General features: G+C 40.2%; 1 protein-coding gene across 1 annotated transcript in view; it reads left to right on the top strand.

Moving 5' to 3' along the window:
• LOC127807097 (uncharacterized) overlaps window positions 1-14,069 on the top strand; it is a 75,838-nt gene that overhangs the window by 56,527 nt on the left and 5,242 nt on the right. Inside the window, exons 16-17 of the mRNA XM_052344719.1 lie at window positions 540-609; window positions 697-788. Coding sequence (XP_052200679.1) covers window positions 540-609; window positions 697-788 — 162 coding nt within the window. The remainder of the gene's footprint in view (window positions 1-539; window positions 610-696; window positions 789-14,069) is intronic.

Raw genomic sequence — 14,069 nt, 5'->3', positions numbered from 1 at the left:
ACATCAGTCTGTGTGAGAGAGAGGGAAATAGCAAGGGATGAGGAAGGGAGGAGGGAAGGGGACATGGTTTGTTATCATAACACAGGGTCTTCCTTTTCTTTCTTTTTTGAAATGAGTCATTTTTCTTCTTTTTTTCTGTAATTTACTTGAAAAGCTCCTAATAACTATATATATGCACATGCTAGTTCCAAGACAGGAGAGATACCCCATTAAATGTTTTTCTTTTTGGTAAGTATATTAGTTAGCGAGTCTCCCATTCTGATATTCGAAAAGTCATATCTGAAACATGAAAGCCATTTCCTGGTACTGATTTCCCCATTCTTGGGTACTGAGTTCCTATTGATTATCCAGGTATTGTATGCCTCTGGTGTAGTTTGGGACTAATGTTGGTACTACTGAACCAGGAACTAGATCTTTTTTATTTTCTGTGGTACAAATCATGTCTTCTGATGTATCTGGAGCTAGGAACTAAACACTTTACAGCACAAGGAACTTTATTGACTTTTTTTTTTTTTTTTTTTCATTTTCTAAAACAACAGGTAGCTGACTTGAAGTCGTTGAGAGCAGAAACTCACAAATTCGAATCTCATTATATTGATAATCTTGTTGGTAAGAACAATGTTGACTCTTGCGGTAATTTTTTTTATTTGATCCATTTTTATTTTCATGTACATACAGTTGTTTGAATCATTGCAGGAACTGAAGATGACTACTTTCAAAGGTCACCCATCAATTTTGCTGATAAATTTTCTTGTCCCATTCTCCTACTCCAAGGACTGGAAGATAAGGTATTCACATTATTTCATTTGATCGAGCAAATTTAGGTCAATTATGTATATCCAATCATTGGTGAATTTACTGTTTAAATCATAATGGGTAAATAATAACAAAAATACTGAATCTGTTCCTGTGACATCACTAGTGTGGATTATACAGCAGAAGGCATTGACTATTTTATCTTGTATGTTATGTCATATGAAAGTACAGATCTTGGTAACCTCACACATAAATAGGGGCATTTGTTATGTCTAATATCTACGAGTATAATCGAACAATCACCAAGTTTATAATATGACTGCTAAACTCTTGTCTGATGCCTAAAATGCTAGGGCACCTTGTAGGCACCGTTTTACTCTAGAAAATAAAGTATTCTAAGAGATGAATAACTAATCTTTCCATGTCTTTGCTTTTGGGAAATGGATGAAACTGACTTTTGGGTTCTGTTTGGTACCAGCTTTTCTTTTGTAACCCTTCATAGCGATGCGTTACACTGCCTGCGTGTAGTATCAAGTAAGCTAGGGTCGCTGCATCGGCGCCCGGATGTAGTGACAAATGATCAAGAGTCCTCACATTTGTTTAGACGGATGTGAGTAAAAAAGCTAGTCCAAAATTAAAATAAAAAACAAAATCAAATTCAAAATCAGAATTATAGATTAAGGATTGGGTCATAGAACATAGGAACATTATTAGGCAAAGCTATGGAAGTGCTAGATGTGATGATTAGGAGAAAGATTAATATTATGTGCCTTCAAGAGACGAGATGAGTAGGGAAGAAAGCAAAAATTTTATTAAATCTGGATATAAAATATGGTACATAGGAAATGATCGAGCGAAAAATGGAGTGGAGATTATTATGGATAAAAGCTTAGTAGATGAGGTAGTGGATGTAAAGAAAATAGGGGATAAGATTATTATGGTGAATGTTGGTCTAGGAAGAATGACTATAAATATCTTTAGTACATATGCACTACAAGCGGGGTTAGGTGAGGAGATAAAAGCAAAATTCTGGGAGGACCTAGAAGGACTCATACAACAAATGATACCAAGAAGAGAAAGTGATTATAGGAGGTGACTTAAATGGTCATGTGGGTAGAGATGAAAACGGCTATAGAGAGGTACATGGAGAGTATGGATTCGGGGAAATTAATAATGAGGGTAAATCTATTCTAGATTTTACTATGGCATATGGGCTCATCATAACCAATACTAGGTTCTAAAAACGGGACAGACACTTAATCACATATAAAAATATCACATCAAGCACCCAAATAGATTACTTCCTCATGAGACAAGAGAATCGGTTATGTTGTAGGGATTGTAAGGTGATACCAGATGAGTGTTTGACTACTCAACATAGACTTTTGGTATTTGATATCCATGTAAGAAATTGGAAGAGAAAAAATCACATAAAGCAAAATCCAAGAATTAGGTGGTGTGATTTAAAAGGGGAGAAACAATTAATCTTCAAAGAAAAATTAAAAGGTAGAAGGAAATGGAATGGAGAAGGATAGGCAAACCAAATGTGGAGGAAAATGGCTAATGCCTTGGGAAGCACGACAAAGGTAGTTCTTGGAGAGACAAATGGTAGAGCCCCAAACCTTAAGAGTCTTGGTGATGGAATGAAGAGGTACAATTGAAAATTAGAAATAAAAAAACTTGCTATGAGGCTGTATATCAATGTAATAATGAAGAAAACCTAAAAAATTATAAAGAAGCGAAAAAGTCAGCAAAAAGAGTTGTTAGTGAAGCAAGGTCAAAGGCATATGAGAATCTATATAAACGACTTGATACAAAAGATGGAGAAAGAGATATATATAAATTAGCTAAAGTAAGAGAAAGAAAAACAAGAGATCTAAATCAAGTGAAATGCATAAAAGATTAAAACTAAAATGTATTAGTGAATGAGGGAGTGATTAAGGAGAGATGGAAGGAGTATTTCACAAAATTATTTAATGATGGCGGGGACACAATAGTTAGGTTGAGACATCTTAGTAACTCCGAAGGGAATGTGAGCTATACATTTTATCGACACACAAGTTCAAAAAAAATAAAGCAGGTATTAAAAAAGATGAAAAATCATAAAGCGATGGGACCGGATAATATACTAATAGAGGCATGGAAATGTTTGGGAGAAGAGGGCGTCTCCTGGCTAACGAAATTATTTAATGCGATCCTTAAATCAAAAAAGATGCCAGATGAGTGGAGGAATAGTACTTTCATTCCTATATACAAGAACAAAACAGATGTTCAAAATTGTGAAAATTACAGAGGAATTAAGTTAATGAGCCATACCATGAATCTCTGGAAAAGAGTAATAGAGCAGAGGCTCAGAAAAGAAACAGACATCTCAGAAAATCAGTTTGGTTTCATGTCTGGTAGGTTAACAACGGAAGTTATATACCTACTGAGGTGCCCTAATGGAAAGGTGTCGGGATCATTAGAAGAACTTGCATATGGTGTTTATAGATGTAGAAAAGGCCTATGATAGGGTCCCTAGAAAAGTATTATAGAGGGTTTTAGAGAAGAAATAAGTCCGAATAGCCTATATACAAGCCCTCAAGGACATGTATCACGATGCAGAGACAAGGGTCAGAACATGTGGAGGGGATACTAAACCGTTTAAAATTACAATGGAACTGCATCAAGGTGCTGCATTAAGTCCATACTTATTTGCTTTAGTAATGGATGAACTCACTAAACATATGCAGACAGAGGTGTTATGGTGTATGCTATTTGCAGATGACATAGTGTTGGTGAATGAAACAAAAGAGGGAGTGAACATTAAGCTTGAGTTGTGGAGAAACAATTTAGAATAGAAGGGATTTAAATTAAATAGAAAGAAAACAGAATATATGAAATGTAAATTTAGTAAGAACACAAGAGTGGATGATGTTATAATAAAATTGGAAGACCAAATCATACAAGGAAAAGACCATTTTCGATATTTGGAATCAATGATTCAAAAAGATGGAGAAATTCACGAGGATGTCACGTATAGAATTAAGGCAGGGTGGCTAAAATGGAGAAATGCATCGGGGGTGTTATGTGATGGTAAAATCCCATTAAAACTGAAAGGAAAATTCTATAGGACAGTTATAAGACCAGTTTTATTGTATGGCTCAGAATGTTGGGTAGTCAAATACTAACATGAGCAAAAAATAAGTGTAGCGGAGATGAGGATGCTAAGATGGATGTGCGGCCATACAAGAAAAGATAAAATTAGAAATGAGTTTATTCGTAATAAGGTAGGAATAGTGTAAATCGAGGAGAAGATGAGAGAGATTAGACTAAGATGGTTTGGTCATGTGAGAAGAAGACCAAGAGACGCACTTGTGAGGAGAGTTGATGAAATGGAACAATTAGTCAAAAAAAGAGGTAGAAGCAGTCCCAAGAAGATTTTGAGAGAGACATTAAAGTTTGATATGAAGTGTATGGGCATGAATGAAGATATGACAAAAAACAGAAATACATAGAAGTCTAAAATTCATGTAGTCGACCCCCACTTAGTGGGATAAAGGCTAAATATGTTGTTTATCTATAGAATAAGACAAATATTATATCTTGTGAAACAGAAGGAGTTGCAAAATATCATAAAATAATTTCTCCCTTTTATTATAGTAAAGAAGAAAAAGCTTTTCATGTTACATGGCCCAAGAGGCCAATTTCCAAGAGACCCACATGATCATAAAGCCCACAAGCCCAGAAGAGTCTGCTAAACAAAAGGACCCGAGAGACCCCTATTGGGTGAAGGGCTCCTGAGAGACCCCCTCGACATACTCAGGAAGGAGGTCCCAAGAGACTCTCTCAGGTAATCTCCTTCAAGGCATTCCTCTAATACCTATCCTAAACCATTACCTTTGAAATCTTCTCCCTGAAATCTGAAACAGACAATCCTGTTATTACGGGAGACCTTGTCACCTATCATCTACTGTCTGTATATAAATAGGAGGTGACCCTTCTTCTCTAGGTATGTGAAAAATACTACACAAAACACACTGCTTTCTTTTCTAAATTCTGCAAATCTAACTTAAGCATTAGAGGCCCCATGGAGAGACACTCGATGCCCTCTGACCAGCTTCTTTTTTGCAAAAACTCGACAGCTCATAGATGATTCTCAAACATCTATATTTATTATTATATCTAAGCAACAACAATTGGTGTCTATGGGGATTCGATCAAAAAGCCAAGTGAACAAACAAAATTGGGCACACAAGATCACAAACTGTTAGAAACTGACAGAGTAGCATGGAACCTAATATCCAGTCTCCCGAACACCTCCAAAGGTGGCAAGAGACTCCTGATGAGCGTCTTAGAGATCTCTAGAATGGCTCCTCCAATTATCCCCCTCGCTGAGCATGAAACACTTCAAAGATAGCATGATGAAAGCATCCAAGCCTTTTGGGAGATGGCAGGTGTTCTATAGAGTATCATTCCTCACACTCCTCTACCACAAACTTTGTAAAACTTCATGACAGGGAGGCAACCTAACTCCGCTCCCGCAACTCTCTTGGGAGCCCTGGAGAGTCTCCCACTCCCATAAGCTCCCAAGGGAGCAGACAACTGAGAGACTTTCTTGGAGCCATCTCGACATTGGGAGGAGATACGCTAGCCCGAATGGACAAGGCCATAAAAGAACCTCCTCGAAAGGAGAAATACCCGGAGATTGTGGAAAGCACGACTGCTTGAAGAGACTAGGATCCTCCAAAAAGTTAGCCTAGAATGACCCATGAGGTGGGGAATCAGTCTGCATTTAGTGCCTTGGAAACAGCAGACATGAAGAAGATGATAGAGGAAATTCTAAAACAAAAACAATGAGAACGACTCAAGATTAGTATAGGAAAATCCCTTTTACTTTGAAAATTATGGAGAAATCTCACAAAAGTTCAGGATGCCCCAGTTGGCCACTTATTCTCGTATAAATAATTACATGTCCCTCATGCTCCTTCACAGCTAGGAAGATGCCATCATGTGTAGAGCCTTTCCTCTAACTTTAATCGATCACACGCATGCTTTGTTTAATGACTTGCCTATAGGGTCAATCTCTTCTTTCAATCAACCAAGGAGAGAGTTCATCAGGGCCTTTATCATCAACAACCAAAGAAAGGCAAGGTTGCTTATTCGCTTTTGTCACTAAAGTCGCCTTACACTTATGGGTGTCTTCATTGTCAAACCTCCTAAGCATTGCACCACTAATGCGACCCATTTCTGCAAAAGTAAGCAAGATAATGAGTGTCAGTAATGTGAATTATCCAAGAAAATAAAGAATGAAGGATAAGGGAAAAAAAAGCAAGAGAACAAAGGAAAAATACCCTTAGGAAAGGCATGCTTCTATGAGGGTGTGGAGGTGTGCAAGTGAATCTCCTATTTTATCTTGCTCCTCCTCTCTCTCCACTCGTCACTTGAAGAGGAATCATTGGTAGAAGAAGAATAGAAGAATCCTTATCGAAGTTCGAGAGAGAGACGCCTCTCTCAAGTAGGGGATAAATCGAGGAGCCTTCCTCCACCACGGTACTTAATCTTGCCTATGTTCCACCTCGAAGCAATCTGGTGCCTAGGCCTTCTTGCTAAGAGATGCCCAGTGACTACAAAGTTGAACAATGCTCTGCATATGCACCTCCTATGGTCACAGCCTCTATACAAGCTCCTCACTAAAAGTCCACATTAGCTAACGTAGATTCTACATGTTGGTCTAGTTTGAGACTAAAACCTAACGAAGAACCAAAGCGTGGGCTGTAAATCCCAGTCATGAATAGCGCTCAAGACTCGCAGCTCCTCACCAAGTCATGTTTTGAGGCATCCTCACAAATAACCCACGAGGCTTGTCTACCTCAATTTGAAAGGTATGCCTCGCAAAAATTATTTTCTATTGCATATTTTCACAAGCATTTATGTGATGCGAAGCTTCTTATACGCAAGCAAATCTCACAATTTTGTGTTCAAGAAAAGTCAGCCTCCCCATACTCCTAAACTAGGGAGCCAAAATTTTATGAGTTGTAATGACAGGAAAGTGCCAGCACGCCGTTCGAGGCGATCGCGCCGTATATGCAAGCATCTATACCATAACTCAAGGTAAGGCATCATTCAATACTGCCTATACATTTTTTACCCTAACCTCTGTGGTGGGCAGGTTTCCAAAAAACATATTTGAAGAATTCGAACAGAAAGCATAAATATTCATTATGTGCAGCCCTAGTTATAGGGTTGGAAATTACAGCTATAGAAAGTTTACAATAGGAAGGATTACAACACATTTAGGAAAGATTATGATACAATGGGATTAGGAAAGATTCCTAATCTGTTTTAAGAAACTAATCTAATCAAAATCTTAAATAAATCATTCCTTAAATAAAGCATTCCAAAACAGGCTGCAACCTCTTCTTCTTTCCTTTCCTTTTATGTTAACAATATTTAACCTACAAAGCGACCAAGTACCACTACCTTGCTTCGTATTTTACGTGATTTACTTTCCTATCAAGCTACTTGCGTTCCCATCCATACAAAAACGCATCAAACATGCACACAAGCTAACTCAAATCATGTGCAATAAGCATAGCAATTGCACATACAAAATCCTCATTTCATTCATGAAAATCGATTATGTCTAGAATACATGAAATGAGTGACAAAAGTATACTATAAAAAGTAAAAAAATACATCAGAAAAGCGCCTAAACTACTGGCGGTTGAGGGGGTGTTTCAGGACGTTCAAAAGTTGAGGCAAGAGCCTCGAGCTGGTTCCCAATTTGGCCCTTCTCAAGATCATTTGGGTTGTCGAAGTCGATGTCCCTTAGCATGTCGATAAATTCCAGCTCCCACGTCATGTTTGGCTTCTGCATGTGTGGACTCCATGGTTGCACAAGGTTTTCCAAGTTGTCCTCTTGACCAAACTTTAAGAACTCCGAGGGAGCAAGATCTCCATACTCCCGCCAGTTTGGGACCTCCATTATGGTGACCTCATCCGTGTATACTAGCTTGAGGAACGATTCCCTGGACATTTCTTCTCCAATATGCTTTGGGCTAGATAAAATCCGTATTTGATAAAACTCGACACATACTCTTCTTTTCTCTCGAAGCAGTCCTTGGAGAGTCAATATGCCTTCACAGCCTCCAAGCATATCGCCGTCACATCCACCCTCTCTAGTTTTTGCTTGCCCTCTTGTGCCCTCCTTTAAAAGTGTTGGAGCTTAGCTCCAATCCCTCCATTGTTCTATCATGTTCTAGGACTAAAGCAGCATTGGAGGATTGGATTGCCTCAGCCACCTACTATTGCTCTTATCTCTCCTTTTGCTACTCATCCTTTTCTTATTTTATTCATTCATATTCGCTCTCAAGGGAACGATTTCTTATTTTTAAATCTTCAATTTCTGCCTCAGGACCTTAGACTCAGTCTTTGCATCATTCAAGGCTCCGAATCTTTCCTTTAAGGCAATGCCGTTCTTATTGCCAATGTGCGGTCTCATCAATACTCCGTTTGTGTCAGCTTGAGCTCATGAGGGACGCACATGATTGTTGGTGTTGGCAATCACAATCCTTTGAACGCCTTGCCTAGCCATGAATTGCAATATAGTTAGCACTTAAAGAAGTTCAAACTACGACTTGTCATGAGTCGAAAGGCTTACCTTGATGATTAGTCATTCTGCGATATCCATATCCTCCAGGGTATCCCTTGTGAAGTCACGCTCGTCGTAGGGCAAGACCGTTGAGTATAATAGATTGCCCCAACCCCTAGGCTCTATAACAGTGTCAGTATCCAATAGCCCTGGGCGAATTCTGTATTCTTCCCCTCTCAGTTGGCAGTGCAGCAAGGGAATCTCGCCTTCGTGAATTGGAGGAAGTTTTGGAAAGAAGGGTTGCCAAGAAGGTATTTCCAAATCCAATGTCTTCCTCGGTGGGCATTCCCCCAATTGTGGAGGTGGATAGTTGCAAGTGGCTCAATGTTAGCTGTGGTACTTGTCTAAGGCCACCACATCAAGCTGCGAGAATGTCTCCTCCTCCATTGCAGCCATCGTGGTCTAAAACACTTCTTGAAAAGTGTCATCGGGCGAAGGAGGGGGGATTTTCTTGACCAATCTATAGCTTTGGCCTAATGCTTGAGGAGATGGTGGCAAGTTAGGTAGCTAAATCGACAGTGAATGGACAGTACCTTGATCGAAGTGCCAACTCCATCTTGATCGCCGACCCTCACTCTCTTGTTCCTCCTAACTAGGGGGACTTTAGCTTCCCCTTGGTTTTCAGCAACCTCTTGCTGCGAGGCTTGTTTTCGCTGCTATTGTTGCAATTGTTGTTATTGTTGTTGTTGTTGTAGTTGTTCTCGCTTGTGAGCCTCACAAGCCAATTTTTCCTTCTTGGCCAGCTTTGCCTACACCATAGCTCTAAAGTGCTCCATTTATGCAAGTGCCCAAAATAAGGCATCGTTAGTACTTGCATGCAAGAAGAAAGAGCAAAAAAGCAAGCAAGACCAAAAATCTAGCACTGAAGGCAAGAAAGGAAAAAGGGGAGTGGGAAAGGTGAGCACCCTCAGGGTTAATCTCTTCCTCACTTTCTTCTTCTTCTTCTTTTTCTTCTTCCCTTCTCTCCTCTTCCTCCTCTTAGAGGAATGGCTCCCTTGGGGGCCACAAGTTGTGAGGGTCCGCTTTTATCTTCCTTCATGAGCCAGCCATCATCTTTCAAGCAATCATCCATGAGGAGATCCAAAAGAGCAACCGACCCTCCTCCCAACAGTCGACGGACATTAGTTATGTGCGCTCTCGATATTATCCTCACATCTGGTGGCTTGGGCATCTTACTCCTAATCTCCTCAGTGCACCAAAATCTAGGAGCCCGTTGGGTCAATGAGCGGAGCACCACCAACCATTTGGATTCAAAGCGATCCACCTTCTTCAATGACTCAATGAACAATGAATTGCTGGTCCTCACCTTCTGTAGAATTACAAATTCCTTATGCCTTCTCGTCGTGGTTCTTATGCAGAAGAAGCAATTAAAAAGCTCAGTGGTAGGTTCTATGCCCCGTTCCTTGCAAAGAACGAAGAATCCTACCAGCAAAGCCCACCCATTCAAATACAATTGAGCCAGCGTCAACTTGTTCTCCTTTAAAAACCGCATCCCGAACCGGTGGAGATGGAATCTGATGCCCATCTTTATGTTGTCCTCATGTGCCATGCCTCCCCCTATGACAATTGGTGTCCTTTCATCCCTCTCTGGCCTCCTCGGCAGTCATGAAGCAAGTATATCAAAAGCCTTGCTCATCCTCACTTAGAAGTTGTAGCCTCACTCTTCTCATCCCTAGATTTATGAACAATCTTAATCCTCACCATTTAATTACCTTAGTAAAAAAAAATGAGGTTGGGTTCAAAGTTCTTCGGAGGAGTTCCTCTAGGAAAGGTCCTCGAGGCAAACTTATTCGGGAACCAGCGAGGTCCTTCAGCTCAAGCAGCCGAGCGAGTAAAGTAAAAAAGGGATCATAGGAGTTCTCCGAAGGAAGTTCTTTGGCGAAACTCTTCCGAGTAATTGATGAGGTTCTTCCAAGGCATAAGACGAGTTAGAAGCCGCATGAGTTCTTCCAGAGACGAGTGCGAGAGAAGTTATTCAAGGCGCGAAGGAGTAGCAAGAGTTTCAGGATACTTGAGAGCAGAAGTGGGATCCATAGGGGGGGCCACCCACTATTTATAGACTCTTGCACGGAAGGCGAACTGGTGTTGCAATCATTACGCTCGCAACTCTTCGGCGGACGAAATCTGCGACTCTTTCGGATACTCAAATGACTCATAGGTCCTCCAAGCATCCTTACAACTCTCCTGAATCAAAGACTCATGGTTTCTTCAAATGACTCGATGTCTCCTAGTCTTCTTCCAGCCATGTTGCAGAGTCTTCTCGCGACCTTCTTCCAGTCATGCTGCCAAGCCTTCTTGCAGCCCTTATTTTGGATATTTGTGATGGTCTGCCTCAACTTCTTCCGGTTGTCAATCCCAAGCAATCAAAGAATAAAACCAAAGCAAGTCCTGACTTTTCCAAAACAACTCTCCAACATTTGGTATACTCTTCCCTTCAACTTTTAGTTGAAGCAAAGAGCGGGAAACCATTGCTGTAGCATATCCTCTAGGGGGAAGTTCTCTCGGAGAAGTCCTGTCACTTGGGAGAAGTTCTCTTGCAAGAGTTCTTCTGGGAAAGGGAGTTCTCCCAAAGAACTGTTGTGCGCCATAAGAACTCACCCAGTTGAGCATTCTCCTAGGGAAGTCATAGGGAGACTTGTCTCCCACACAATTCTACCCCATGTTGTTTCTCACAACGTGGCTTGCCTGCAATAAGCCATCCTCCCTTTTAGGGACCTTCCTCTCAGGGGGCGAGGGCCGAGGGGGTTCTCACCAAGGCCTTTCCAAGCTTAACCTTGGGGCAACCATGTGCGGCTGGGAGAATCACATGTCTTGCGATCCAAAGAGTCACACTTCCACCGCACATGCGTATCATGTGTCCCAATTATGGTCTATGGCTATAAATACCCCTTGACCCTTCGTTTTTGGGGGATATTTTTCCAATCCTTCATCTCCCAACACCTGGACAACTTTCATTCTCTCAGAGAATCCTTCACTTCTCCTGGGTCACCTTCCTTGCATACTCCGTGCACACTACTTCATCTGCATTTTTGTTTCACCATTCCAACATCTAACCTAGGCATCGGAGGGCCCACATGGGAGAAATCCTTGCTTGTTTTCTAACTACTTTTTACCTTGCAGACACTCCTCTAAGTACCTATCAACTCTCCCGTATGGTGGAGACTCACCTAGACAACCTTCTTTTGGCCATTCTCAAGCTTTCCCAAATAGGGGATCGAGCATTCTCATAGTTGTTGCTGACATCTCCTAGACAAGCCTTGTACTCTCGCCTAACCCTGCCGAGTCTTTGCTAAACTTTCTTGGATACAAATTTTAATTGTTGTAATCCAACAATAACAAATGTATTTATTACTGAGGATGTCCTCTCCAAGCTTCAAAGATTTTGCAAAAATTAAGCTATCAGAGAGCACATGGCATTTCTCGTGCAAGCACTCCAATGCCAAAATTAGATTCTCAAACAAAATTGTTGAGCTTTTTGTAAGGTTGAATTGTGTTAACGGGAAAATGAGCACTCAGTTGCTTATAGCTAAGTTAAGGGGGTAATTATAGCTGCTCCTAATTTCTCAAGATTGTCACTGATCATGTTAATCATAATCTATTACACTATTATTGGAGAGGATTACGAAAGTATGTTTGCACGACTCTATGATAGAAAATGCCTTGCAGGAGGGTCTCCAGGAGACCCTAAAGACTCTCCCAAAGACTAATTTTACTTGGAGAGGTGTCTTACCTCTTTTTGTTGGAGCCTTCCGAGAGGGTCTCCTAGGGACCCTTTATTTGAGTGGGTCTCCCAAAGTCCTCCTCCATGTGAGGCTTTCCCTTTCTTGGTGGGCCTACCTTTATGGCTTGGCCTTCATGGGCCTTATTAATTGGCTTAGGCCCATGTGCACAATAGTTGTAACTTAGGGATTATTTTTTTTTCCTTATTCTTCTATCTGATCCTCTATATAAATTATGTTAATGAAATAGAATAGTTTTTTTTTTTACCCAACTTTTACAACAAAAAAAAAAAAAAAAGCAAAAGAAGACTAACAAAATAAAAAATTTAAAAAGAGGCCTTAGCATATTCATATCATTTCAATTGAGAGTTCAAACCAGTTTGTCTTCCCAAGTTCTATTGGGACCAGCAATTGACCAGATTGTATCCTTGTATATGTATGTGTTTTTGCTATGGTTGCATGAACTTGTAAACTGATATAAAATATAAATGAAAAATGATATCTTATTTTTTGTTATTCGCAACCCTCATTCTTATTTAGTTTTTTTCTCTTCTTTTTTTTCCAGTGAATGCCCTTTTTAATAATTTATATTTTTGATGCTTATAAAAGTTTGTATGCTTTTATTTTATTTTTATGCTCTAAACTTTGCTTAGGCGTGCACTTCTCTCAAGGGCACGAGCACCGGGGGCCGCACAAGGGCGGTCATCCCTAGAAGTAATGCTATTGATATATTATGGTTATGAATGGGCATCCTTTTCTTCTTGTACTCCCTTGTGCTGTTTTTGGATGATTTACTCTCTGTAGCTAATATTTAGTAGGAACTGCTGGTTCTGCTGGTCTTTTATATGGGGTTTGACCTATTAGGCAGTTTTTTTATCTGCAGACTTGTTTCTTTATTAAAAAAAGGAAAAAGAAAAAAGCAAATATTGTCCAGATAGTTTTTCATTTTCATTAAATGGTGGAGAGTTGGCAATGGCCAGAGAGAAATATATATAGTTGCAACACTTAGCTTCTGTGAAAATTTTAATATGCCGCTGTGGCTTCTGTATTTCATTGATTGAATATATATAGTACAAAGCTTACAAGAATACAGCAAAGACCTCTCCTAGAATTTTGGAGATACATAATACACTTCCTATATACATGAAGCTAAAGAAGGGAAAGAAATAATCAACCAAGCAAAGTCGAAATCTACTCTTCAAAAGCTGCCTAATCTAAAATCGTGGGATCCAGTAACATGCTCAACGTTCCAAATATGGCCAGATTTCCAATTATACAATATTGCCAATGCTCCCCCTTGGTGCATGGAGATTGGTAATGCCCAACTTGCCAACCAAACGGCCAAACTATCATCGTCCCAATGCCTTAGTAAAGAAGTCGATCAACTGTTGCCCAGATGTAGTGGACCATGAGGCCAACTCACCTGATTGAACTCATTCTCGAACAAAATGGCAATCCATCTCATTATGTTTTGTTCGTTCATGAAACACTAGATTTGCCGATATATGTAAAGCAGCTTGATTATCACAACATAATGGGACTGGTTCCACCTGTGATGCTGGAGGTCTTTTAAAAGCCATCTGAGCTACACTATCCCACCAGGCCGTTGTGGCAATAGAACAATGCTCTGCCTCTGTAGAAGAGCAAGAAACTGTTTCTCAGATTGCCATGAAACAATAAACTGTTTCTTGGATTGCCGTGAAACTAGCGCTTAGCCTAACATGATGAAGTATCCTGTGGTGGACCATTGTGTCTTGGGGTAGCCTCCTGAATATGCATCACAAAACCCTGTGAGGTTCAAATTACCAATGGTAGGGAGCATGATACCTTGCCCTGGTGCCCCCTTGAGTTATTGAAGGACTCGCATGGCCACCTCCAAGTGAGATTTTCTCGAATCACCGATAAACTGAGTTAAAATATGGATTGTGCAGCTAATATCTAACTTGGCAATAGTAAGGTAT

Source organism: Diospyros lotus, chromosome 8, assembly GCF_014633365.1.
Source record: "Diospyros lotus cultivar Yz01 chromosome 8, ASM1463336v1, whole genome shotgun sequence".
Classification (NCBI taxonomy): Eukaryota; Viridiplantae; Streptophyta; class Magnoliopsida; order Ericales; family Ebenaceae; genus Diospyros; species Diospyros lotus.
Note: the sequence above shows the minus strand (reverse complement) of the source record. Positions and strands in the feature narration are given on the sequence as shown.